This window comes from Numenius arquata, chromosome 2, assembly GCF_964106895.1.
Source record: "Numenius arquata chromosome 2, bNumArq3.hap1.1, whole genome shotgun sequence".
Taxonomy (NCBI): domain Eukaryota; kingdom Metazoa; phylum Chordata; class Aves; order Charadriiformes; family Scolopacidae; genus Numenius; species Numenius arquata.
The window spans coordinates 127,916,773-127,944,339 of NC_133577.1; the positions used below are offsets into that span (position 1 = coordinate 127,916,773).

General features: G+C 44.4%; 1 protein-coding gene across 1 annotated transcript in view; it reads left to right on the forward strand.

Moving 5' to 3' along the window:
• SFMBT2 (Scm like with four mbt domains 2) overlaps window positions 1-27,567 on the forward strand; it is a 101,047-nt gene that overhangs the window by 51,342 nt on the left and 22,138 nt on the right. The window contains exons 7-14 of the mRNA XM_074168200.1: window positions 7,720-7,821; window positions 8,484-8,631; window positions 13,713-13,795; window positions 17,286-17,412; window positions 23,161-23,274; window positions 24,562-24,604; window positions 25,178-25,248; window positions 26,437-26,576. Coding sequence (XP_074024301.1) covers window positions 7,720-7,821; window positions 8,484-8,631; window positions 13,713-13,795; window positions 17,286-17,412; window positions 23,161-23,274; window positions 24,562-24,604; window positions 25,178-25,248; window positions 26,437-26,576 — 828 coding nt within the window. The remainder of the gene's footprint in view (window positions 1-7,719; window positions 7,822-8,483; window positions 8,632-13,712; window positions 13,796-17,285; window positions 17,413-23,160; window positions 23,275-24,561; window positions 24,605-25,177; window positions 25,249-26,436; window positions 26,577-27,567) is intronic.

The following is a 27,567-nucleotide window of genomic DNA, read 5'->3' on the forward strand; positions in this document are numbered from 1 at the left end:
TTGTTCTAGTTCTAGACTTGAAAGTATGAAGACAAATTTGCCCCTCTAAAATATAATTTTTCCATCAGATGAATTGTGCATTTTAATTATAAGAGTAAGGTGGAGTATTTCTCCAAGACTTCGATTATTTTTAAAAAGGAGGATAATGTCTCTCAAAAGTTAATAAACCCTTTGGGTGTTTTAGGGTGTTTTCTTCCATTATTTGGTATTCTGGAGGACTTAAGTGCAAGATAGAGAAACCCAAGGGTTACTTTCTGCTTAGAGACAATCCTGACCTGAGTGGATGAGTAGACTTGAAATCCAACAGGGTTCTGTCTTCAGCCCCTCTTAAAAGATGGGTGTGTGTTGATGCAGTAGCTTAAAACAGACATGCTTTTGGTTTCACTTGGAAGCCAAATCCCAACATAAGCAATCCCCAGCCCCTTCACGCACTGATGGCTTGGCTGGCCCTTGTTGCGCACACTGTGCTTTAATAACCCGAGAGTTGCCATGTTGTTTGCAGGCTGCCAGATTATTTATACTCCATCTGTTCTTTCCCGTCCGTAGCACTCGCCAGCCCTTCTCCCTGACTGCTATTTGCCTGGCTTGGAGGCGTCCATGGCGTCCTGATCCCTCTGTCATTTGGCTGCCTTTTGACCCATTCCTGTCTCAGCTCGTTAAAGCCATTTATCTTTCAAAGACCTAATAACCATCATCAGGAGTGTACCACTAAGGTCCTTACAAACGTAGCTGCTTTCATGGTCTTGGGAACAAGGATGCCTCCAAAATCATAGGTGCCACTCAGGTGAGATGGAGTCTGGTGATACCTTTGTGTACCAGGGAGGAATTTTAATCTTTCTACAGCTCCCTCCTGACCATGAGCTTGGCAAGGAAGCAGATGGGGAGAGCAATCCAAGGATATGAATGAAGCCCAGCCCCGTCTGAGGTGCCCTGGGGGTCTATTTGGTAGCACCATATGAAAGTCAGGGTTGGAAGAGGAATGACAGAGACAATTCAAGCAAAGCCGATGGGCTGGGTGGGAGCCGAGTCCCTCAGCCTTCCTCGTCCCTCTGTCTGTACGCTTAGCATGTGTGGTTTTCTTTCTCCATTACATGCCAGGGATGCCTCAGGGTGGTGAGAGGTTAGCAAAAGGGTCTGATCTAGTTTACTTACTGCATCCAGACTCAGTGTGGGGGAGTTTGTGCATGACGACGTGAGCTCTTGCCTCCTGCATCCTTGGGCATGGCAGTGTTTTCCACCAAGAGGGGCTGATGTGTACCTACAAGCAGAGTCTGCTCTCATGTAGGGGGTGGGTGATACCTAAAAGTCATTTGTTCGAAGGTGGGTGATTTTTCCCAAAGAAAATGAAGGCCAGCTCTGGCCCATAGCTGTTTTGCAGGGAGGTACACTGAATTTGTTCTGATCCTCTAACAAATTCCCATTGATTTCTCAATAATGATTACTGCCATGACATTACTGAGGGCAGACTCGATCCAAACAAATGCCTATGAGGGCTCAGTCGCTCTTCACGGCCGAGGTACTTATTTAGGGGTGTGCAAGGAGACACTGGTGGTTTTGCTTTGAGCACTCAAGTTGGTGTATTTGACTTTCCTACCTATACTTGACTTTGCCACCTATACTTTACTTTCCCGCCTGTGAAATGGGACTAGTGTGTGTGACACAACCAGGATTCATTAGCGAACGCTTGTGGAGTGGCGTAGCAGTCCTGAATGCTGTAAGATGTTAAAAAAAAACCCCACAACAAACAAACACAAAAAAAAACCCTGTGAGGAGGCATATCTGTCTCATTTACCTCTGCTGCCCGTGCTTCCACTGCCCAGGCACATCAAAGCAGGCGCTGCGTAGGAGGGGATCTTTGCCCTAATGCCATCTGCAGCGGGCCGAGCCATACGGAGAAGGTGTATTTGGATTTAGACCGGCTACTCTGCAATGTTGCTGTTTCTATGGTAACTATTTTTTATTCAACAAGAGGAGCTTAAAAAATCTGTAGGGCTAAATTCGATCCGAGGCAGAAGCATCTGCAGTTTTTAAGGGGCTCTTCAGTAGGTGCAGTTCGTAGCCAGCTCTCGTGCTCATTACTTCAGGGTCATGGTACCTCTAAAGCCTCCCTCCCAGCATCTTTTCATCTTCATCCCACCCCACACCTCTGCGTTTTGGTCTTCCCATGTCTGCACTTGTCAAACCAAGGGACAATTTGCCTGCTTTGTGTCTTACCGGGGGATTTTTGTCTCCCTGCAGAGAGTGTGTTTTTAGGGAAAACTGCTCCATGTTTAGCAAAGGAAGTTGATGAATCGCAAACAAGACTGATTCATCTGCAAATAATACAGAGGACTGCATTTGGGAGGGTTTCTTTATTTATTTATTTTTCTCAATTAGAAAACAAATGCCAGATTCCTGTAGAGGCAGTTTAACCACTGCTATTACTGTGTTTGTGACTGGTTACCACACATGAGCTTTGTGATTAAAATTAGGCTATTAGAAGCAGCCAGTTTCTTGGAGAATTAGAGAAAACACTGGGGGAAGTGATTTCTTTGAAAACAAAAACTGAATCAAATAATATGTTTCCAATCATAGCAGATGGGGCCCACTTCTGTGTCTTTTTAGTAGGGTAAACCAGGAGAGATGTGACTGAAGGCGATAGCATTTCACACTGTTACAGTTGGTGGGGATTAAAGGAGGCTCAGGTCAATCATTTATTAAGTGCTCAGTGTTTCTAATCAGCCTCTCAACTTTGCAGCTTTTCAGCATTCAGACGTAGTTTTGAATTTTGCAGAAAGTTGCAGTCTTATAATTGGCGTGAATCTGACTATCCTGGACGAGGAGAGCCCTGAGTTTTAAGGTATTTGACAATTAGAGTTCAAATTAGAACCTTTTCCTCTTATCTATACACGGTGTAAGCTGCTGGGTTTAAAATGAGATGACTCCAGTATTCTATCTTGAGCAGAACGGGCTAAAAATGAGCATTTCACAATCTGAAGGCGATGCCCTTCCTTGGGTTTGTGGACATGGCTAGAACAACCAGCCTGTAGTACAGCTTCCCCTAGTGTCACGGGCAAAGCAGCTTAGCTGAGCCCCCTGCTCTATCTGCACTGTGAAATTACCCGAGCTCCACCCTTCAGTGGCCAGAACTCGGCTGTGACATGGACAATTTTGAGTTTATGTACACCTAAATAACATTTTTGAGGAGCAATACTCAAAAGCCAGATTTAGCGAGGTTCCAGAATGGGCAAACGACTACGATGATTTTGAAATGTATCTTTTTGAGTTCAAGACCTAAAGTCAATGCTTAGTGACTTCGTTATTGGGACTGAAACGTGTCACCCACACAGGTACATTCCTAAAGCCTATCTGCATCCTACAGAGTCTGAATACTTTTGTAAATCTGTTTGTGGGTGTCATTTGGAATGACATTTAGGCTCCCAAGTCACCCGGCGTTTCTGAAACTTGCACTGCCAGTGCCTCGTTATCTACAGAGGAGAAGATGATGCAACTTTCTCAGTACCTAAAGACGAGGGTTGGGAATTCGGAGCCTGGTTCTCTTCCCAGCACTGCTGCTGACTTGTTATTTGACCTTCAGAGGTTCCAGCTTTCAGCCCTGCAGGTGATGCTGGTTGCAGGGAGCTGTTGCAAAGCCCATCCGTATTTTTTGCAGAAAGGTTGCAGGAACAGATGCCGTATGAAGATGCAGATGAGCACCAAAGCGGGGCTGTCTTTCAGGTGCAGCCTGTGCACTCTGGCAAACTTGCAAACATGTACTGCTCCAAAACTGTGAGCGTGGGGCTGAGTTTAATTGCTTTTGGGGGTTTGTAGTGAGAGCCGTGAGAGCCCTGGCTTTTGCCAGTGGGTTTGGGCTGTAAGTGACTGATGTTCAGTGGAGGGTTGTGCAATTTTCTGTTCATGACCCATGAGCACCATTTCAGGCTGTAATCCATCATGTTAGAGATTGTGACCCTTTGAATGAGCAACTGGTTTGCTTGTACCACGTTAATTCATTGTTCTTTCAGTGGCATGATTTTTCACTTTGCTGTAAGGGACACAGAATCACAGAATGGCAGGGGTTGGAAGGGACCTTCGGAGATCATCTCATCCAATCCCTCTGCCAAAAAGGTTCAGGTTCACTTAAAGCAGGTTGGACAGGAACCCATCCAGGTGGGTTTTGAATATCTCCAGAGAAGGAGACTCCACGCCCTCCCTGGGCAGCCTGTTCTAGGGCCCTACCACCCTCAAAGTAAAGAAGTTCTTCCTCATGTTGAGATGCAATTTCCTGTGTTCCAGCTTGTGTCTGTTGCCCCTTGTCCTGTCACTGGGCACCACTGAGAAGAGCCTGACCCCATCCTCTTGACACCTGCCCTTTAGATATTGATAAATATTGATGAGATCCCCTCTTGGTCTACTGCATCTTTGTGGGCTGTCAATCCAGCTTACTTAACTGCTCTCCAGCAGTCAGAAGTTATTTCCATCTCCCACTCTGGGCTTGTGAACCCCAGGACAGGTGATCTGCTGGTGTTAATCTGTCTGGTCACTAGGGCTGCTCCTGGGAAGCATTGACTGCCAGTAGGAGTAAAGCTTCACCACGCACGAGGCTATAAAATGCTCCAACTGGTCAAAAATATTCTGCCTATTCATCTTCATTTCAAAGAAAGCTCACTCGGGGTAGTTGCTAGAAAATAATGGCTGGTGACATCCTCATAGGTGGCTTTGAAGGCTATGAAATAGTGTTAAAGGGTAAAATTCTGCCACCCATAATATTTTCAGGCATTTCATTTGCTCGGCTGCAGAGCCTGGTGGGGACTAGGGGAAAGTCGCACCCCTTCAGTCCTCTCCTTGTAGCTGCTTTTATTAAACAGGCATCTTTCCTGTCAATGTGAATAAAGGGAGGAGAGAGCGGTTCATTATCCAGTGTATCACTTTGAATCTAATGCTAATTAAAAGCTTTGCCTTCACTTCTGTGGAACCTATTCTTAGAAATTATGTAAATTAATTGGAGTTTTGAAGAGGAGCATATGCCAAATCCTAAGCAATTCCCTGCTGGCTGAGGCAACTCCAGCACTGGAACTGGAGAACGGCGTCAGGATCTTTTTTTCCTTTTGTGGCTGCAAAAATCTAAAGCTGCGTTGGTAAATTTTGATGCCTCTCTTTAGCAAATATATGAGAGAGATCAAATATCCAGACCCTGACCATTTGCCAGAGAGGTATAATACAAAGGCTTTTTCTCCATGAAAGCTTTTCCATCTCAAAAATGACATTTAATACAGACAAGCTTTTTACTTCCACAACCCTTCTCCAAACAAATGTATGTTCCTGCTTCAAAGAGGATTTTGACCCTCAAAAAGGAGATGTCTGAGATCCCATGAACTCCGCTTGCGAGTTCACTCTTGTTAATTTAATGGGGAAGATATTTACATGCTATGCTGAATGAGAAGGGAGATTTGATCCTAAGGTACATAGTGTGGAGAAAAGAATATATGCTTTTGAAGTAAAATAGCTTTAAATGTTATTAGCTTTTTTTTTTTTTCCCCAACCTGATTTTTTCCCTTTGAAAAAGGCCAAAACAAATAGAAGGAGAAGAACCAAAGAAAACGATTCAAATAAAAATGAGAAGCAATATGGTTTGGTCTCAATATATTTTAGTCTCAATCAACAAATCACTTAAAAAGTTGATGAAACTACTTGCATGTTTAAAGATAAACATGATTAAGTACGTTGGTGGATCTTGGCTTATTATGTACTGAAACTGGATATGAGCGTGAATTGAATCCTGGAACTTTTGATGGGGAGATGCTGCAGCGTAAGCTTGCTTCCAGATGTACATTTTGCAAAGTCGCCTTTTCTTTACAACTTCACCCTAAGGATTAAGAGGCGCCGGGTGTGGATCCTCATGCAGGAGGAGGCAGCCCTCCAGTCCAGATGCTTTTTCCCTTTGGAGAGTTGAAGTTCAGTGCTGGCGAGGTCTGATTTTTGCAGCTATCATCTCTTCCCAGCTGAAGCTTTTTCAGTAGTAAATATGGCCATTTTTATAACCTGATGCATCCCTGGTCTTATGCAAGCTCTGTGTATGAGGAGCCAGATTCTCCTCCCTGGTTCAGACTTCTATTCAATGAAAAATTCTCTGTGTAAAGCTGCTAGAAATGGGTCTCCCATCTCTCTGGGGCTTTAGTGGTACGGAAGCGACTCCCAGCAAGCGTGTGTATGGCTGATGGAGATGTCACACTGCAGGACATCCAAACTCCTGAATGTCTGCTCCTTCCTCAGCGATTAGTTTATTGGGCTTTGGGACTTTATTGCTAAATCGCCCTCAGTTTCCCCATCAGTATATACTTCTCTTGCTGTGAGACTAAATCCATTATGATTTTTTTTCGACTACATTTTGGTTCTCACATAAAAGGCTCGGTAACATTGCAGGTTGGTAAGATGAAAACAGCAATTCATTTAGCTGAGGCTGGAGCTTGTAAAAATCCTTATCTCTAATGGCAGCAGGAATGTAAGATCCCAAAATAGAAGTTGTTAAGTCTACAAGTGAAGACAGTTCTTGGGAAAAGAAAGCACAATGACATACAACTTCAGATCAATAGAAAATCATTTTAGAACAAGAATACAACATGTAGCAGTGAATGTAGATGGGAATGACATTGCTAACCACTTATTAGATAGCAAGCTTTCTTCGTGTATTTTGGAGTCATCTGTATGTGTGTGTTAAATATAACATCATCTCTTTTTATGCTTGTATTGGCTAATGCACAACTGGTTTAGAAATACTGTAGGGTGCTTTTGTTGAATGAACACCAAATATGATCATTACTCTGGAACTAAGATGCCAACTCTTACACCTATTAGATAGGGATCATGAGGGATGGAGTAATTTGACGGATGTTAAACACTAAACTGGTGGCAAATTGCGGAGTTGAACCTGCGTTGCTTCTGAGTTTCAGGACTGCATCCTGCTGCCGTCCCCAAAGCTGTTGTGTGCAACCCTCTGGGTGCAGCCAGGTTTGATCCTGGGTGAAAATCTTGTGGTGGGCATGTTCTTGAACACAGTTGCATGTTTTTCCACCAACATGTTCTCTCAATGCCCTCATTTTGGCTATGAGTTCTTTGGGGGGGGGGTGTCCATCTTTAGTCTCCTGGCTGGAGAAAAGACCTTCCCATCTTGCAGCACATGGAAACCAGCCCAGGTCCTTATTGTGGCACCCTGTGGAAGATGGACTTCCATTAGGGTCAATCAGGACCATCCTGGGTTGCTTCCACCCATGTTATGCATTACCTTGAGGGATCTCAGGTTAAGTCCTGATACCTCTGGACCTCTGGTTGCTCTCAGATAGTAGTGGCTGACAGAGGTGAAGAGGCTTCGCCCAGGGGAGATTTTCAAGTAGCCATTTCTCAGGCAGATCCTCATTTCGGTGAGGGTGATCTCCTTGTTGACTAAGTCCAAGTTAGATGCTGTTGATGAGACGGATGCACATGGTGCATTAGATATGATGGGCTTGGTCCTGCAGATCTGTCCTCTAGGAGTGAGGCTGTCCCCTCTCTTTCTGTGATGATGTTGGCATGAAAAGACCACAGGACCCAGGAGCGCCCAGTTGGAGCTGGAAGTCAATCTGGTAATCAACTAAATGACAAAAGCCATGTGGATACATTTCAAATAGATTTTCAAATGTATCATCCCCTCCTTGGTGGATGGTGCTGACACACTCTGTTCCTCTTCCCCATTTCTTCCTGCAGGACCATGCTGATTTGCGAAACCACTTCTTCACTGTGGGGATGAAGTTGGAGGCAGTGAATATGAGGGAGCCGTTTCATATCTGTCCTGCATCAGTGACCAAGGTGAGCTCCCAGAGAGGCAGGATGAAAAGAGCCTGATTAAGAACCTCTTACTGATTTCTACCACGTTTAGGAAAACTCGAGTGTTAGTTCATTGGCTGGAGAACACATTAAGAAATAAGATTAAAATCTATGCACGTTCCTAGTTAATGGATCGTTTCTGTCCAACAAACATGACCGGGTGACTATATATGCCCTTAGATCTGATGGGGTTGAGCATGTCTACCTGCCACTTCCATGCAGCAAAACAGGATCCCTCTTTTATCCCTGTGTCCCCTCCATGCATATGTGTTTTCCCTGCACATCTGGGAACTTTTGAAATAAAACAGCTGGATGGAGGGGGTAGCTGGATATTTAATCCACACTCTCAAAGGCAAGAGAGAGGAAGGCTGTGAGGTCTCTGGGATCTTGTCCAGTCCTTGCTCATCTTTGGGCACACTGAGTGATCCTGAAGCCCAGCGCTTTCCTTTCCCTCAGTTTACCCGTCTCTAAAACTCAGGGTTTGATCTTTTTGGCAGAAACACTTTGATGAAAAGTATTAGGTGAGAGCAGGTTATTTTCAGGAGTAGTTTGATTTCAGAGTCTGGCTGTTTCAGCTTTCCATGGTTCCTAATGTTACAGCAAATTTAACTTCTGATTTTGTTTTCTTCTTTTTCACCCCCTAGGTTTTTAACAATCATTATTTACAAGTGACCATTGATGACTTGAGACCTGAACCCAGCAAAATCTCAATGCTTTGCCATGCGGATTCCTTAGGGATCTTGCCAATACAGTGGTGCCTTAAAAACGGAGTCAATCTCACACCTCCCAAGGGTTTGTATTCCTTTCCGGTGATTTGCAGGTGTCCTCTGAAGGAAGTTTGCTTGTTATTATTGCCTTTAAAATCGTGATGCTGTTCACTGCAGAGCATCACCCAAAGTATCTTGAGCTAGAGTAGCTCTCTTGAGCCACTGGGGCTGTTCTGGGTCATTCCATGCCACGAACATCTCTGCAAATGCCTCTGGCAGGCAGATTGATGTCCATGTGCTTTGTAGTCTGAAGCAGCCTGCACTAAAACCTAATGAATTCCTGTAAAATGCATCTTAGCGATGCTTTGTGTGTGGAGAGAGCAAAAGGAGCATTAAAAGTCATATCATACTAGAGGCAAACCAGGCATCTCCCTATAGCATCTACCTCGGCACAACGCTGAGGCCAAGCAGAGCTCCCAAATCTAAATGTCTAACCTAAACTCACAGCCCAGGAGCATGTAGACATTTCCTTAACTGTCTCAAAAAATCCCAGGCGAGGGCAAATTGCGAGCAGTGTTCAGGTCAGAGCCAGGAGAAACAGACTCCAACCGTGCTATTTCCCAACTTCGAAGCAGTGCAGTTAATTACTTGCAATTTCAGACAACCACCTGCGGTGCCCTAGCAATATTTCTTCACTTGCAAAATGTGTTGGCTCTCAGGAATTTTAAATTTTTGAAGCTGGATGGGATGTTGACCCATTGCCAAAAATTGATGTTGCTTGGGAGAAAAAGAAATGCCTTCAAAACAAAACAAAACAAAAAAATCCCACAAAGTTTTTTGCATGTAGATTTTTCTTAATTTTGGAAAAAGTATGATGCTGCCAAACCCAGGGAAGGGAAGGTTTGTTCCCTACCAGATTCGGAGTCCTCTTATGTATATCCAGAGTGTCTTTTCAGCACATATAATTTGAAATTCCCACCAAAGTCCTGGAGTCCTGTGTGTGCAGCTGCAAATGGTGCATCTGTGATTACTGTGTTGCTTTTACTGAAATAAATGTGCTGTCCGAATGCTTTAGCTCCCTCCTGCTTAAATCCAGGTGTAACAATAATGCCTGTGTAAGTACTCACTGATATTGGCCAGAAAAGTTGCTAAAATTGAAAGTAAGTGGAATGTTTTGTTTTTTCCACCCCAGATTCACATGCAGCTCCCCCCAGGCCAGCTAATTAACTAAAGTAGTACATAGGCCAGACATTTCTCTTACAGGGTCATGTCCTAATAATTTCCAGTCTGTGCTGGTACAAAGCCTGTCTGAGATGGTGTTTTACGGGTCAAGTGCATGTGAACTCTCTTTTAGATGCCCACATTTTTAGAAGTGTCTGTAGCATCCATCATAATGATATTTCTCAACTTGGCCAGTAAAGTCTAAGGGGCAAGTAGGTATCTGGTGAAACGCCTGGTGATCAAGGTCCACCTGGGCTCTTGAGAAGGTGTAGGAAGTCTCCCCTCATTCCCCTGATAAAAATAAAGTTTGCTTTCTGCTGTCTGATCAGAAATCCTGGAGGGAAGCTATTAAAAATAGGCATAAAGTAAGTGGCAGATAGATGCATGCTATATATATTACTGTATTTCTTATACTGTGTACGAGGGCTGCATGCCCAAACTGCATCGTAGCACCTTTGGTGTCAAAAACCTCTTCCTAGGGCAGACACGTTCTTTGAGTCACTAAAATATAATCAGACATTGGAACGATTTCTTTATCAACAAACCACCAAACAAGAAAGCAGAGGGAAGGTGAAAAGTATCCAGACCCTCCTCCCACCCACTGAGGGACCCAGTCTTCTCTGAGCAGAATCATACCAACTTTGGATAAAGAAATAACCAGGACTTATACAAGAGGGCTGCAACGCTGTGAAAGTGAGGAAGGCTGTGGTGTGACCTGGCTGCTGATAAGCAGGTCTGCAGACAGAGGAGGAGATCCCACCATTTCCACCCAAAACAGGGTCTAGCTGCCCCAGGGTGTCCAGAGTTTGCCCTTCTTGCACACAGATTTGACAAGCCTCCTGCTTCCCTAGTGCTCACGTGTTCCCAGCCAACATCACCTTAACAGAGAAGAAGTTGACGATATTTAGTGTTGCCCAAATGGCTCTCCCTGTTGAAAGGCAAGAAGTTTCCATGGAGCAAAAGATGATAATTGAAGAAGACCTTTTTCCTTTTGTGAAAAGGATTTCTGTACTCTGGGCTTGGTTTTTTTGGTTAATTTATGGCTGACAAGGACGCTTTCTGATTTTAAAATTGACTGATTTTATTTCATTTATTTCAGTGTGCCAGGTTGCGGTATTTGGGTTCAGAGTCCTTTATTTGTCTGATATCCAATCTCTTGCCTTTTTGCCTATCAGACCTTTGTTGAAGCCAAGCATACAGCAGATGAGTCATGAACAGGAGGTTCAAACATTTGCTACTAGAAATACAGAGCAGTATTTTCCTATACAGTGCCAAAATTGAATACCCATTTACTGCTGCTGTATAAACATTGAACAAGCGCTGTTTATATTTATTAGAGCTGGATTTATAGACCACTTCCCTTTAGACTAACAACCATTGTTCCTTTTTATGAGCTATTAAGAGGGGGAAAAACATTTCAGTAGCATTCCTAGTTGTAAGGTTTACTAAGGAAATGCCACTTCCAAAACCTCCAATACATTTGTATTGTTTTATTTGCTTCTGGTTGAACTGCTGGGCTCTTCCATGCTGAGAGTTGAGGCAGAAAACACAATGAGTTTTTACATGTTTGGGGAGCAGCAGGTGAATCACACAAGCAGAGCTTTGAATGCTATTACTTGGGCTGAGCCTTAAAGGATAACAGTGTGTGAATGCCAGGTACTTAACAGAGGTAGCTTATTCTATGATTGTATAGTGCTCCATGGAAGGTCCAGGTCTAGGCTTGTTTGAAGCCAGTTCCTGAGTATGCTCGTCTTGGAGTCATCCTCGTTGGGCTGCTGAAGTGAGTTACGACAAACTCTGTTACTGCCCTCCCAGGTTTTCTTCTCACTGAAGTCTACAGCAAAAGGTCTTCCAGCATTTTCCATGGTGCAGGGCCAAGCCATCCAGTGGTTGTGTGGTGACAACTCGAGTTTTTGTACTTTTTCCATCTGCTCTGCCAAGATTTTGTGCAGCTTGCAATTAAGATTCAAAACCTGTCCACAAAGGGTTTAAACTGGAGATGAGAGAATGTGCAGTGTGGGGAGGTTTTTGGGTCCCTGAAGGCAGCATAGACAGCTATGCTGTGGCTGTCCCTACCTGACTCCATCACCCTGCCTTCTTCTGGAGTCAGTGGAGAGTGAGAAGGACTTTCACAGGGAGATTCTGCTCCTTCTGCAGGACAGACAGATCACCTCTAGATCTGCCTGTTTCTCCATTGACTCTTTAGGGAGCTCAGGGTGACAGGCACAGCTATAGGCATCTCCACCGCAAACATCTGTATGTGATCAGATGAATCCCCTTCTGACGTGATGTGCGCTTCTACTCCTGTTTTCCATTTACTTTTATGAAGCTCAAAAGTATCTGGCAGACAAATAACTGGAGAGCAAAAAGGAGATGGAGAAGAAGCAGAAAGACAATAATGTTGTGGAAATTAGTTGTTAAAAAACAGTGAAGGGATTTTTTTTTTTTTTTTGTATGAAAAATGAACATTCTCTATAAGTAATCACCCTTTTTTACTTCTCTGTGCATGTTTATTTCTAGCTTTCCAATTATTATGTGCTTCGATGCCCCACGGAGACAGGCATCTTTTAGGACCCTCTCTGCTCAAGGCTTTATCTCATTAGTTTGTTTGTCATGTATGCAGTCACTAGGATTAGAAGTCCATCTTATCCCAGATACTTGCACCTCAGCAGGATGATTGGGACCTTATTTTCAAAATTTTTACCTCCATTTTAGGATCTGGGTGACTGATAGGTGACTCCATTCAGTATTCCAGTCCTTTCTTGCCTACAAAAACATTCACAATTTTCATTGTCATAAATGATTCATTCCCATCTGATCTTGAGTGTCCCTTTTTGATTGTCAATGAAAAAGGCATTAAGGGATGTTCTGTGAAGTGAGGCCAGGCCAAGATGCCAAGCGGGAAGATTGAGGGGAGAATTTGGCTTTTAGGTGACTCCTAAAACTTTCCAGTGAGAGTAGTTATTACATTATTGACAATGCCATCACAAGGCCCTGGACAGGATTAGCGCTCATTCGTTTCAAGCTTTGTAAAAATGTAAACTAAGAGGCAGACCAAAAAAAAAACAAACCCAAAAAGCAAATACAAAACCCCTTCTTTATCCCAAGAATTTATTGCCTAAATAGCCAAGTAAGAAGAATGGATGAGCAGAGATCTGTTTTGTCTCTCTGTGATGGGACTGTTTGGGAGATGCTCATATAAATCAGTGTTGCTTCCCTTTTTTTCCTAGAAGCAGAGGCTCAAGGGATCATTTAGTTGTGGAGAACTTTAGTCTGGGAGCTGGGAAATCTGCACTCATTTTCCTGCCCTGCTCCAGATTTCCATACAATCTTGGTTAACGTACTTACTATGATGGGCTTCAGCTCATGTACGCTGAGCTGCTGGAAAGTCAGTCATGTAGGGTACACCCATAGCAATGAAGAGAGAGAGGAATTTATCTCATGTTTTGAGGGAGAGGATGCATCAGCTTCTGATTGTGCTTGCCCTCTCCCTGTACACTGCTGAGGGACATGCTGAGGGACTCCTGCTCCATAACCCCATCTTCTAGATAGCTTCAGGAAAGAGAAAGAAGTCCATGACTAGTCCCATCGGGAAAATGAGGACAGTGGCACTTCTTGGTAGTTATGGATTTATTAAAGCCTGGGAGATGCTCATAGGAAGGGGAGAAGAAGGAAAATAAATATATTTTACTTCTTCTTGACAAAGATGAAAAGTTTTCAAAGCAAAATGGAGAAGGTGTGTGAATGGGGGCTGGAGAAGAATTGGCATTGGCTCTCATGGTGTATAAACAGGCATCTGGGGAACTTGCCTGCTGATACTCTGCAATTCACTGAGGTTGGATGGGACGCTGAAACACAAACGATTGTCACCTTGGGGCCCATTTCATGCTCTGTCTCTGTTGTGAAGTGGAGGCTGATGGCACTTTCTCTTTTGTCATCCTGCAGGTTACTCTGGCCAGGACTTTGACTGGGCAGACTACCAGAAGCAGTGCGGAGCGGAGGCAGCGCCTCATCTATGCTTTAGAAATGTAAGCTTTCTTGTTGCCTTTGCATTGCTCCTGTCGGTCCATGTGAAACACCGTTGCTTGCATGGAAAAGCTGCAGCCAGCATGAGTCTGTCTTAGGGAGGAAGCTGGAGAAGTGTTTCAGGTTGCTATCCCTGAAAAAGAAAAAATATTATCTTACTCTTGCCTTTATCTAATTAATTTAGATTTCCTGCTCTTTATCTCCTCTCTGCTTTTGTACAGCACCTAGCACAAGAAGGATCTCAACTGACTTTCAAGTAATTCAAGTGCTATTAAAAAACCATAAACTGGTTAAAAAAATTGCATATCACCTGGCCGTTTTCACATGTCAAGTATTTTCTCTGGCTTCCAAAGAGATACATTTAACCAAACGAAATGAATTTAAAAGCTAAGGTTGAAACTGTTGAGCTCAGAGTGTGAGAAAAGTGATTAACCCGCATGGATGCTCTGGTGTTTGGGACAGTTCATGTGCTTCCTTGCTACAGCAACATGATGTGAGTGAGCTGGAGGCCATCATTACGCTGGAGGCCACCAAGATTCAGAGCTTTGGAAAAAGTCTTTTTGCAGGCTGTTTTGTGGCAATGACAGTCTGGCATGGCTTCATCCAACAGGTATTCATCACTTGGTGAAAGGCAGATGTAGCCTTCTCCCTTTTCCAGTAACCTGGGGCTCTTCATGCTCCCATCAGCTGATGGAAGTTGAGATCCCATCACTAACTGAAAATGTAATGGTACCTAAAATGAGCGCAGAAGGATTTGCAAAATGAAGCGGTGTTGTGAACGGTGGACAAGCAGGTTCCTCTGGGGGTTATGTGGGCTTTCAGTGTTCTCAATGGTCATGAGACTGGGGCACAGACTGTTTATGAAAAGCAGAATTGAGACAATCTCACAAGACATGTTTTTGCATGGCATTGTAGGAACCTGTGAAAGGGTCCTCTTCATCTGTGGTGGCCCGAGGGCTGCCTGGCTTGGAACAGACCTTTGATGGTGAATTGATAAATTTGAACACTTTTTGTTGATGAATTCAGAAGACCTATGTCATCAACAGTTTGACCTGGGAATCAAGTCAGAGTTAGGATTTCTTTGCCCCATTTATTGTGCCATCCTGTGCAAAACCAAGCTAAGATTTCTGAAAGCACTGAGGGAAGCTGGACAGTGCGGTGATGCACCAACAGAGTGGGACAACTGCTGCATTTCTTCTCTTCTGCAAGCACCCCTCCCTTTTCTTTATGTCCATCCTCGTTTTGTCAAGTAATGGATCTGTGCTCTCAACACTGGCAGCCTTGAGAATAGTCTCTACGTAATATCCTCCGAAGATTAAATCAATTCGAAGCACTTTTTTTTTCTTTTTTCTTTTTTCTTTTTTCTTTTTTTTTTTTTTTTTTTTTTTTTTAAGGAAGCATTCATCAGATGAACACATGTCTGTTATTCTTTCACTCTCGATGACACAGTTCTCTGCAGAGAGATGCAATCTCACTGCTGTCGCTTGTGCAACCTCCCTGGCAGGTCGGTCCATTTGTTTCATGGCTGTGAGCGGCTCTTTGATAGAAGCTGTATTGCAAGCACATCTTCCACTAGTGCAGCCAGACGTGATACTGGAAGTGGATATGCTGTAACTATTTCCCCAGGGGGGATATTTAACAAGGAGAGGCAGTTATGAATTGGATTGACATGACCAAATGCTTAGTAAAATAAACTCCCAGCTAACTGTTTTGCCATTGATTCTGTATAAATTAGCCTCCAGCACCGAATTGCAATGAAAGGAACCGGTGTGATGATAAATGACGTTTCCTTGTTAGGCAACATAAAAGGCATTTAAACAAACTCACCCTGCTTTTCTGCAGTCCTGGCCATTGGCAGCTTTTACAGGGTGAGTCTGAGCAAGGCTGAGCAAGGCTTGTGATGGTCCAAGCAGTGTTTGAGTCTGGCAGTGCTTTCTTGGAAAGCCTCTTGAGGAAAAAAAAGACCAAATCCAGAATTTTTTAGTCTCATGAAGAGCTCCCAGTGGTTGTTCATGGTGAAGTGCCCATGGTCCTAGGTGCTGTACAAATAGCAGAAGGGTTGAATTTGAGTCTGGCTTTCAGATGCTGCATGAGAGATTGGTGTCATTTTAAGTCAGCGATAAGTATTACCCATCCTAATTAGTCAAAATTAGACAAGAGGGGGAACCTTTTTGTGCTGTTGCATGCAAAAAGAGAGATGCAAGCACTGAGAGCTGATATGTTGCAGAAGGGGTGGGACAGAGGGGAGGAAAACACATGGCCACAGGTGTTGCATTAGGGTCTTTTCAGGGATGGTGGTGGTGGGGATATTGGGAAGGGACTGACCTTAAGCGAAGGGAGAGAGGACTCTGGAAGTTACGGAGGGTAAGGATGAAAGTAGGTGTAGAGTAGTTTGCAGCTTGGCTTGTGGGGAAGGTTTTGGAGAGCGTTGTAGAGTCTTGAGATCACCTGCAATGGCTACAAACAGGAGCAGTGGTTTGCTACGGTAGGGCTGAGCCATCCTGGCTCTGACAGGAGCTGGAAAGACTGGTCAGCAGCCTGCTGCTATCACATGGCCAGGACTACCTCAGATTGAAGCAGTTTGCCAAGGCATAAATCAGCCTACAGCAGTGGTACCTGAATAATTTGAGCTGCCTCTTCTCTCAGGCTCCCAAACTTTTAGTACAGCGGGGGATGCTGCATTCTTGCAAGCTCGTGACCCCACATTTTGGTCCTGTGTTTCTTATGCAGGGTGAGGACCTCTCATTTGGGGATCACTGCTGTAATATCTGGCCTGGCTTTGCCTTCACTGAAGAGGGGTGGGAGAGCCTCAGATAACCCAGGAAAGATCCATTTCTTTGGTGCTGTATTTAAGTGTACAGAGGTACTGCTGTAGCAGTAAGCATAACTGGCTCCATCTACAGCCACCTGCAGCCGATGGACTTATGTACCTGAAGTCTACAGAGAAGGACCTTGTACACTAAGCTTAAAGTACTTCATGAAGAAAAACGTACTTGAATAGGCTACTCAAATTTCTCCAGCCTGTCAGCCTGAGCAACTAAATGTGTGACAAAGTTTCTCTGGTCTTAGGCAAGATGGGTTATTTGCTTTACAAGGTTTCTCCTAAGCAAGGTGAGACATACTCAAGTACAGCAGATCTGGGAACCCTCTCTGCAGTGGGCTTGTCACCAACAGTGGTGAACAAATGCATCACTAGCAAGCATTCAAGTATACTTAAAGCTGGTGTGGTGTCACCTCCTCCCAGTCTCTGAGAGTTAGGGATTGGAGTAAATCATGAAGTGCATTGCTTCTTGATTTGGTTTTTTTCTTTTTTTTTGTATGGGTGTCCAGGGCAGCTCCATTTTGAATCTGGATGCCTTTGTGTTCTTTCGTGTATCCTGTACTTCCAGTGGAAAGCAAACCATGCTAAATTTATGCTTCCCAGTGGACAGCCTAATTAAAGTCATGCAGTGCTGCAGCACCATGCTTCAGTGTGGTCCTTGACTCTTTCAGACATCCTTCAGCCGTGGCTTTACTAAGAACATGAAGCTGGAGGCAGTGAACCCCAGGAACCCTGCAGAGATCTGTGTCGCTTCTATCACCTCAGTTAAAGGACGGTTAATGTGGCTTCACCTTGAAGGTATGTGCTATAAAGGCTTCTTGTGTTTGTGTCGTTCACTGAAATGCTCTCTTAAGTTTGTCCTTCATCCTCTGCACAGTACTGCTTTCTACACCCTTTCTTTTTTTTTACACATTGACCAGTAATATGTTATTTAGAATTATCTTTCCCTTCTCTCTCCATGAGGGAGCCACAAGACCTTCCACCCTCCCATCCATGTGGGCTCTATCAGCATGATCTCCATTGACGATAGAAACTGCCATCATGATAGACTTCCATCATGGGAGTGGATGTTTGCCTCACTTGTTGTGTGGCTGAGACTTGCATTGTGATTTCCAACAGGTTCTCATGGGATCTCCTGCAACCTCATTCCTCCCTTCCTTCCTCTTCCTTTCAGTTCTTTTTTTTACTTAAGTCCATAAAACTTCTGCAATATATGCTGTTCCTTCTGGAGGACCGTGAAAATATCAAAGGCACTTCTGATGGCCCATAGTTCTCCACATCACCAACCTCTGTAAGATCTGTACTTCTGCCTCTTGATGAATGCATAAGGCAGTCCGTTGTGCTGCCAGCCCTAACACAGTCAAAAATCAACATCTTGCTGGAACTCTCCCATTTGCAAAGTAAAATGCATTTGGTTAAGCTACCATGATGGTTCTGGGAGACCTGATGTTAAAATACCTCCACACCTTTGCCTGCAATCACATGCTGGTAGGTAGATAGTGTGCAGTTCTGCTTATGCATTTCTGATAGATGCCACCAGATGTTTCAACGCATCCCTGAGAGGTTGGGCTGATGAAAGAGCAGCATCTCTTAAACACTGGCTATGTACAGTTCCAGGAAATGCAATGGCATGTTGTCCCAGTGAGCTGGGAGGAAAGCAAGGCGTAGACATATTCTGCAGCTCAGGGCGTACTGCATGTTGTTGGTTTCCCAATCTCCTAACTGGAAGAAGGGATGGCGAGATCTGAAGCTTGTGCTGGGCTCGAGGTTGTGGAGTTGTCCTGCAGAGAGCAGAATCAAAAGGAAACAGAAGTCTTTCCTTTGCTAAGTCAGTGACACCCGCTTGCTCCATGGGAGCTCTGTAGCAGGAGGTGGGAGGGAGGAAAGGAGTCACCCATGTCTTCTCTGATGGCCCATGTAGGGGGCAGTGTGATGGCTCATGAATAAGTCTCCTGAAGTGCACTAAATCTGGGCTGCTGTCAAGATCGTTTCTGCAAAAGCAGTGTGAACCCTTATTCTCAAAGATTAATGCAAGTTTATCCTGGCCCATCCAGGGTGAAAGGAAAGGGTTAATGGGAATACTATTCCATCCCAGCTAGGAAAGGGTTAATGGGAATACGATTTCAGGAAAGGACAGAGGAATAGGGCTCTCGACAAGGGGTTCTTGCAGTGATCCCATGTGAGATGAAGTCTAAAGCCCGATCTGCGCAAAAAGTCACCTTCCCTCCTTTGCAAGATGCCCAGCTTTCAGCATTTTGGGGCTGGAAGACAGTGGAATCCAGGTTGATACTGAGTGTGTGGCTTCATCATCACCTGGCACAGCACCTTCAGCATCGTGCTGCATTGATTATAGTAACTCAAGAAGTGTTTCAGCATCTCACAATGTGCAGTGCAATTTGTACAAGAGGAAATGTCTCTAATTAAAGCCCTTAAAGTTACTAAGAACATTGTCAGGTAACCCAACGTACCTCATCTATGCTACCAGCTTGCTCTAAAATATTAGAAAGGCAGAAGTTCTGTGGTGTTTAGCTCTACAAAAGTGGCATTATATGGTAGACAAGGCTTGCCCGACACCTCTGTGATAAATCCCATTCTCAGAGATTTATAACTCAGTTGCTACCTAAAGAGAGATTCCTCCTGAGCTAAAGCTTGGCAGGCCAAATCGTTCGTGCTTCTCTTGTCTTTGCTGCTAAGCCTTATGGTTTGGGCCGGCTAAGACCTGGGTAGAGCAGAGCTGCAGGTGTGTGCCCAGATGCAGCACAGGTGGGGGATGTAGGACAGCTGGGTTTGGGGCTTTTTTTCATCTGAGATAACTGGTTACCTTCTGACTCGATGTAGCTAAAGCTCATCTGCAGCCTGGTCTGGACACGGGGCAAATACATTTTTTTTTTAAAGAGCTGGAATCAACACTTGTTTGAAATTGAGTTCTCACTAAGGCTGTTGTTGGGCAACTCTCCTTCTTTTCCCTTCTTGAAGGTGCCTTCACTTTTATATGCAGATTTTATGGGGTTTGGGAATCCTTCTTTTTTTGCCTTTCGCCCTAAGCTGTAATGCTTTCAAAGGGACTTGGTGTTCACTAAACTCTTGCCCATTATAGTGAATAGGAAGTGCTGTTTCTTGGGTCTTTAAATCAACTAGTCCTCAAAGACCCTGGATAGAGGCAGAGAGAGGGCCACACACTCCCACCTTGCTCCTCACTCTCGTCTATTTCTCTCTGCCTTTTACTCTTTTAATTTCTTAAAGCATGTTTTTGTTTGTCAACTTGTCATAAAAAGACCCCTGTGTGCATCTCCTTGTCTTTTGAGTTCTGATATATAGATGCTTTACGCTTGTTTTATATCTCAATACCAGGAATGGAATGATCTGTAGTAAAAGCAAAAGATGCAAAAGGCTGCAAAAATAAAAAGAACTCTTTGCCGCTGCTGAAATACATGATTACAGTATGCACAGTGTTATGCTAAAACTAGGCATTAAAAAAAAACAACACAAAACCCCTGCTTGCAGAGTTGTAAAATAAATGTGGCTTGAACTGTGGCATGTTTTTTTGGACTTCATTAATACACTATTGTTTCTAACTGATTATTTGTATTCTGGTAGCAGCAAGACTCCCCAACTCCCATGGGACCCCATCGCCGAAGACCTCGGGTCCCACCATTTATCACGGGCGCGTCTGAAGCGTTCATTGTTGCCCTCCCAGTTTTGCTGTTTGACAGCCCGAACTGCCGCCATAAAACAGGATGCAGTAGTTAAGCAGCATCGAGTTAGACATGAGGGAACATTGCTTAATAAATCACGCTTTGTACAGTAGCAAAACTCTGTAAACTTGAGGGCGAGCGTTTAATGAGCGGCAGTATAGTTCCCCCGTGGTGGAACAGAAGCACGGGGTTGATGCGAGGCTGTGTGCATCCCATCACTTTCTGCTACTTTATTACTCATCATCTGCATTGTTAATTTTTACTGGTTCATTTTAGATTTTAAAGCTGGAGCTTTCTGGTGTGAATTTATACAAGTAATAATGTACACTCCCTGCACAGCCTAGGAATTTGAGGAACACCCTTTTGTTAATCACTTCTCCAGGGAGGTTTTCCATAATTTTCCCCTCGAGAATTTTCCGGACTTGCTGCTCTATTCTTCCCAAGATTTGTAGCAGGAGGTGGAAGTTTTCCTCACCCTACTCCCAATCTCCCTGTTCCCTTCTTTTCCATTTAACCTCTCAAGTCTCATGGACATTTCTTGGTCTGAGAAGATGGCAGCATAAAATGCAGCAAATAAAACTAATGAGTCTCGAACAAGCTGTTTTCCACTTACATGAGTGAGCCAAATGGAACAGTAAGGTGTTGGAAGGAAGGGTTATCAATTGCCAGAGGGAAGAAGCAGTGCCCAGGAGGACAGAGTAGCTGTGAATATGTCTTACAAGAGGAACAGCGGAGTTGCAGGAGAACTGACATTATGGTGCTTCCCAGAATGGCAGGGGTTGGAAGGAACCTTTGGAGATCATCTAGTCCAACCCCCTTGGCAAAGCAGGGTCATCCAGAGCAGGTTGGACAGGAACGCATCCAGGCGGGCTTTTCATCTCCAGAGAAAAACAGATGCAGCTGTAAACTTCAAAAACAAAATTGTCCTGTCACATCTATTGTTGTTTGCAAGCAGGAAAGTACATTTGATCTGTTTATTGGGTCAGAATAACACTGTAGAACAGCTACACTAATGACGATAATGGATTTTCCCATGTTGGAATTTCGGTGGGGACTCTGTTGATCTTGTGGTCTGTTTAGGGCTTGATCCAGGGCTTGCTCACTTTGTGCCTGTCTTGCCACTGATTTCAGCAGTTCTCACCTCAGTGGCTTTCTTGGATTTGTGGCATTAGGCAAAAATGTTTTGGCCACCTATGAGTGCAGCTTTCATCAGGTTCAAACTGAGCAGTGACCTCTTGGTATTTTCTGGTGGAGGGAAATGGTTTTGTAGGGAATGCCACCTGCTGAGACCCTGCACTGAGGTTCAGCTGCTCATATGAGCAGGTTGTGTCCTATATCGTGTGCCTTCATCCCATCCTCTTCCCTTCCCCACATCCCAGTGAAATAGAGACTATCTTCAATGTGTAATGCGTGAACACAATGCAGGGCTCAGAGGAGTACCATGAAGACAGTCAGGAATCTATGCAGACATTATGATTTAATTTTTTTAATTATTTCCCCCAGCAGTGTGAGCACCAGCACCTATTTTCCTTTTTCCTTTGGGTTTTCATACAGCCACACACTCTCAAGTTTATTACTAGAGACAAGATTGATCCAAATGCTGCGTCTCAGCCTCGATGCCATTCCCATCGCAAAGTTCAATTACTGTTTCAATTACACCACAAGCCCTTGATGAACATTCATTAGTGGGAAGTTCCCCGTAGTCGTCTAGCTGTGCACAGTCAAACACTGCTGCATTAAGCAGGAGGCAAAGATGCTCTAACAGATGCAAAGGCGAGGATGCTGCAGGGGAAGCTGCTGATCCTTTGGTGTCTTTTATTAGGAGATCATCTCATGCTGGTGCTGGAGCTGTAGGTCCCAGGGAGGTGAAATTGTTGACCAGGCTGTGTCAGCGCAGGTGGGCTTGAATTGGAGTAGTTAAATGGTGTCTTGACTCAGGAGCCAGGGTTGTTGTCAAAAGAACTCAAAGCCAACAGGAATATTTCCATTTGCTGCAACGGGCTTTGAGTGCGACCCACATAAACCAAAGACAGGAGAGTGTCTTCTAAAGGAGACATAATGACCGAACTGGAAGAGATTTGCTTTAAGCAGAGATTTTTGGTGGGGTTTTGAAGTCAGTATTATGCCAGGGATATTAGTGCATCTGTCCCACTTGGGTTTTTTTTTACTGCCTCTGCCTTGTTGTGGGATCAGGTGGTGTTGTAGTGTAGGAGAATTCATGGCACCTCTAGACAGAAGGTGGCACCTCCCACCCTTAAAAACAGTGACTCAAGGGCAGAACTACGTGAAGAAGCTTCGGGGGGGCACTGGAGCATAAAGGCCTATCACATCAGCTGTTGTCCTTGTCCAGTGGGAGGTGTCCCTGCCCATGGCAGGGGACTCGATGGAACTCCATGATCTTTAAGGTCCCTTCCAACCTGAACCATTCTATGATTTTATGATCCTGTTACAGCCCATGAGCGCTCTCTCACCAGTAAGAGCAAGCACCCAAATGGCCTCCTACTAACTTGCTTGTACAACTCTGCAGGAAACCAAGGGGGCAATCAGGCCATCTAGTTGGGAAAAGTCATGCATGTTTAACCTTACTGGCTTTTGGCTGCTTCATTGTGCACCCTCAGTGTGCTCCTAATGGGGATTTTCCTCTGGAATCACATTCCACTGTAAATGCAACAGCCTTATCATTGCTGTCTGTGCAAAATTGAAGATGAAATGATGCCTGATTTTGATGCAGGGAAGCAGATTTATTTTTACGTGTTCCATCATTTGCTTCCCTTGGTTCATGATGAATGCTCGAATGGCTCTGAGCTTGGTATTCCCACATCTAAATTACATTATAAATTTGTGTTTATAGGTTTACAGATGCCCTCTCCAGAGTACATAGTTGATGTAGAGTCTATGGACATTTTCCCCGTTGGCTGGTGTGAAGCGAATGCTTATAACCTAACTCCACCGCACAAAGCTGTTTGTAAGTACATGGAAACCTCAAGCAGCATAGATACTACATGAAAGGATCTATCAGGGAATTTGTCTTATGTCTATGACCCAATTTTTGAAACTGCCAACCTGAGCAGCAGACTGGTAACCAGGCTGTAAGTGTAATAAATCTAATCAGCGATCGGACTCCGCAGCACTGGTATTATGCAATTTGTACTTTTCTGTATGATCCATCCCTCTAAAAATGAGATTTTTAGCGCTGACAAAGGTTCTTAAGATAGTTTGGGGTTGCACAGTGCGGGGTTTTGGGTCTGTGATGGGGTTGTCAGAGTGAAACCAGGTTTTGTTGCTCTGAGCCAAGTTCACTTGGGCAGCTGAGTGAATTAGGGACGCAGGACCTCAAATAGGAAAAAAAAAAAATCCATAAAATGTAGGGTGTAATGGACATAAAGAGGCCATCCACGTGCTCCCTCTCCAAAACAGGATCTGCTCCATCTAAATTGAGAAATGTTTGCTGGCCTCCTGTGGTAGAGTTTCTGCCCCTTCCCAGGGTATCTGTCCCATTATTTCATTGCCCTCACCAGCTCAGCCCTTGTGTTTACTTTAAATCTCTCCTGGCGCAGTAAAGCCCGTAGTGTTTTGTCCTGCCTCCAGTGTGTAGAAAGACCAATTTCTTTCCTTTCCATTTGCATTTGACGGCAGTTCATGGGTGCTCAGTGGCTTGATATTGTTCTCCTGTTCCTCCAGAAACTACCCAACCCCGATCTCAAGCCACCAGACAAAAAATTAGCCTCGCTGTTTATATTAATTAACATCTGAAAGGCAAATTTTAAAATGTGTCAACCCTTTTGAAGAGTTAAATATGCTTAAGTTAAAAATCAGGCAGCCAGGGCCTAATTTGGGAGAATACTGCTATGGCAACATTATGCAGCCTTATCGCAATTTATAGCTAGGGATAAATTATGCTGGAGGTAATCATGCTTGTAAAATGTAATCTTATCCATATGTGTTTCTGTATGGAAAAATATTTGTGTTTTTATTTTAATTTTTTTTTTATACTGATCCCATAAAACACGATATTAGCATTCCAGAGGAAAGATTAAATGTATTATTACGTATTTAAAGGAGGTTTTAATGATGTAGTGACTTACTTAAAAAATACCAAGAAGAGATGGTGATAGTAATTAAGTACCATTTCATTGTGTTAGAAGTCATTTTATAGTCAGTGCATTTATACAGCTTTTTATGCGTTATGAGTATACTTTATAGGACAGAAGGGTACCAAACTATTTTTTTCTTCCTTGCTTCATTTTTGCAGTGCGAAGGAAGAGAAGAATTGCAGTTGTGCAACCCGAAAAGCAGTAAGTTTTTGTTATTTAAAGTGATGCTTTTATAGGGATGCATCAGGTCTTCCAGAGAGATAATGCAGAGCAACTGGGTGACTTCTAACTACTGCCCAGGTTCTGCAGCAGAGTGGGCAAGGGGGTTCCTTCAAATCTGAAATGTTTGTGAACATGTAAGAAATTCCTTGAAATAGAAATATTTTAGTAGCTGGGACTGTGTAGCCAGTCTCTGATGGCCAGTAAGGGATGCTTATGGAAGACAGGCATGTACCAGGAGGGCATTTCCCTATCTAGTCCTTGCAGTTTCTAGAAACTAGAATTTAAGGGACCTAAGTGTGAACATTTGTAGCCTGAAGGGCTAAAAGTCACAGACCAGAGTATATTTTTGGAGGAGTGGTGGACCTGGCTCCTTCTTCAGCAATACGCAGGCCCTGGGCTATGATAAACTGTGTGGAAGCTGGGTTGCATTTGAGGTATCTCTGTTCCTCAGTTCAGGCAGGTCCTGGGCTAGCTCTCGGTCCAGCCTGAATGATGGTTCTGCTCCTTTGCTCCATCTGACACTATTAAATACACTGAATTGCTGTTTAACAGGTTACCATCCACAGTGCCTGTTGAGAAAATACCTCATGACCTCTGCTCAGTTCCTCAGCCAGACACAACAGGTAAGGCTGCTCGGCACCAGCAGGATCCTTATTTCAAGGACCCTTTGCCTGTCTGGAGGGGGATGACCCCAAAAAGGGAACGAGTGTTTTATATGGATGGGGAAATGGGACCACATCCTCAGGGGATGTGAGGTGGTGTGAACCCACCAACAATGCGAGGAGTCTCTGGTGGACAGCATGTTCTGGAGGGTCTGGTCCTCCATGTGCAAATGCTGTGTCTTGCTGGGGTTATTGGAGTTTCCCTGCAGCTTGCCCATTTCGGCTAATGATGTTAGGGCCAGGCTAATGAAGCCCTGGTGGAGATGGATGTGACCTTTTAATTGGCATCAATGAAATTGCTTACACCAGGACTTAATGGGTCCCTGTGTTGGCATCAAGCCTGCGTAGCACGGCTGCTACTTCTGCAAACAGCAAATTTTTTGTCCCCTTTAGCAGTGGCGGGAGGCTCTCAGAGTGCAATATTCATCCAGTTAATCGCAGGGACTCTGCAGGAGGGGCAGGTTTTAACTCTATTTCAGCAGGCTGCAGGACACACATTGGCATCTGAGCCAGCATCCCAGGGTCCCGTTATGACAAAATGGGGAGAAACAGGCTCTTTTTGGGTATGATAACCGAAAGGTCGATCACCACTTGGATGGCACATGAACCACATCTAAAAGTACCCATTTCTGTCCCATTTCTGTGGCTATAAGGGATCCCAGAGTAATTAGCCCAGACGAAGAAAGCTGCTCTGTAGATCCATGTTGATCAGAGGAATGGCACCGCAGCGCGTACTGGGTTGGACAGTAGCTGAACAGGGCTTTGTAGAGCTCTCACCTGAATTTTCTCCCTGAGCCAATTCCGCATTTGTGAGAGGCAGCTAATATGTTCCCTTTCTGGAAAGTTACACCTGAGTCTCTCATATCCATGTGCGATGCAAGTTCTGAAAGAGCCTCAGGTCGTGTTATGAATGAAATCCTTTCCTGATTTTCTTCTCGGTAGGGTGTGTGGCCAAATCAGTTGCTATTGAAAGCACTTGATTTTCTTGTGTTGGAGGGATTTGAGTAGCAGAGGTTTCTCTGCCTCCTGCCCCAGGGAAGACTTCTTTGTACCTCTGTTCTCCTTCCCACATCTAGGAGGAAGAAGAAGGGCCCTTGATTTATTGTACAAAAGTGCTACACGCACATCAATGCTACTTTCTCCTTGCAGGCACCGTCAATGGGAGATACTGCTGCCCTCAACTCTACATCAACCACCGCTGCTTCTCAGGTCCATATTTAAACAAAGGCAGAATAGCAGAGCTACCTCAGTCTGTCGGGCCTGGCAAGTGCGTGCTGGTCCTCAAAGAGGTACGGCTCAGCTATCTTTCGGGGGGACTTCAGGGGGGAACATGGATCATGGGCTGCCAGGCCTAGAATTTGAAAAGAAGGCACCTAAAATTGTTCTGAAGCTCTTCAGGGGTTTCCGTAAGTCAAAACTTCAAGCTGGGAAGAGAGGGTAGGTATATGCATTGTGGGTTTTGGTGGGAGAGGTGGTATTTTTGAAACATGGGGAGTTCTGTTACTTGGGAGCAAGTTTCATCTAACTGTGGGTACTGTGCAAGCAAATCAATGTTTTGAACCAGAGCCATCCCCAAAGAGAATCTCTGTGGTTGCTGCTGTCAACCTTACAGTCCATATACAGATGAGAAGCAAGATGGGTGCAGGTGGGAGAGGACAGCAAGATGGTACTGTTGGATAAGTAGGGTGCCATTGGTGTCTTGGGCACCATTTCAGTTTAATGTGAGTCCTCTAGAAATCCAGATCTTCCAGCTTTCTAGTCTGCACCTATATGAACCCCACTTGACGTGGATGCAGGGGCATACCTGAGCTCCCTCTGCCCTTGGTGGAAAGGCATGGGAACTTCCAGGTCTCCATTTCTCTGATGTATTTGCAAGACCCTCAGTGCCCAGCTCAGGGTATTTGTAGTTGTCTGAGGTGAGATGAATCCCACCCCTGAACAGAAACACCGGAAAGGAGAGATTCCTCACAAATCACCCACCGCTTTTGAAAACACCTCTGTGCTGTACTGTAGAGTGACTCTTGTGTCCCCATTCACTTCCCCATCACCTACGTGCACTGCTTTATACACCACAACACTGCTGGTTGTCTCACATGGCTGAAAGCTGGGACATGAAAAGCACCCAGTAATCCAGCTGCCTGTGCAGGTAGGACACTTGGGTCTCAAAGAAGCAAGTCAAAAATAGCCCTCAGGAGAAAGCAGGATGAAGCGGTTGCAGAGCAAAAGTTGACAGCTGCCAAGTGTGAAAGCAAGTCCATAGTAGCTTGCTATGGGGAGTGT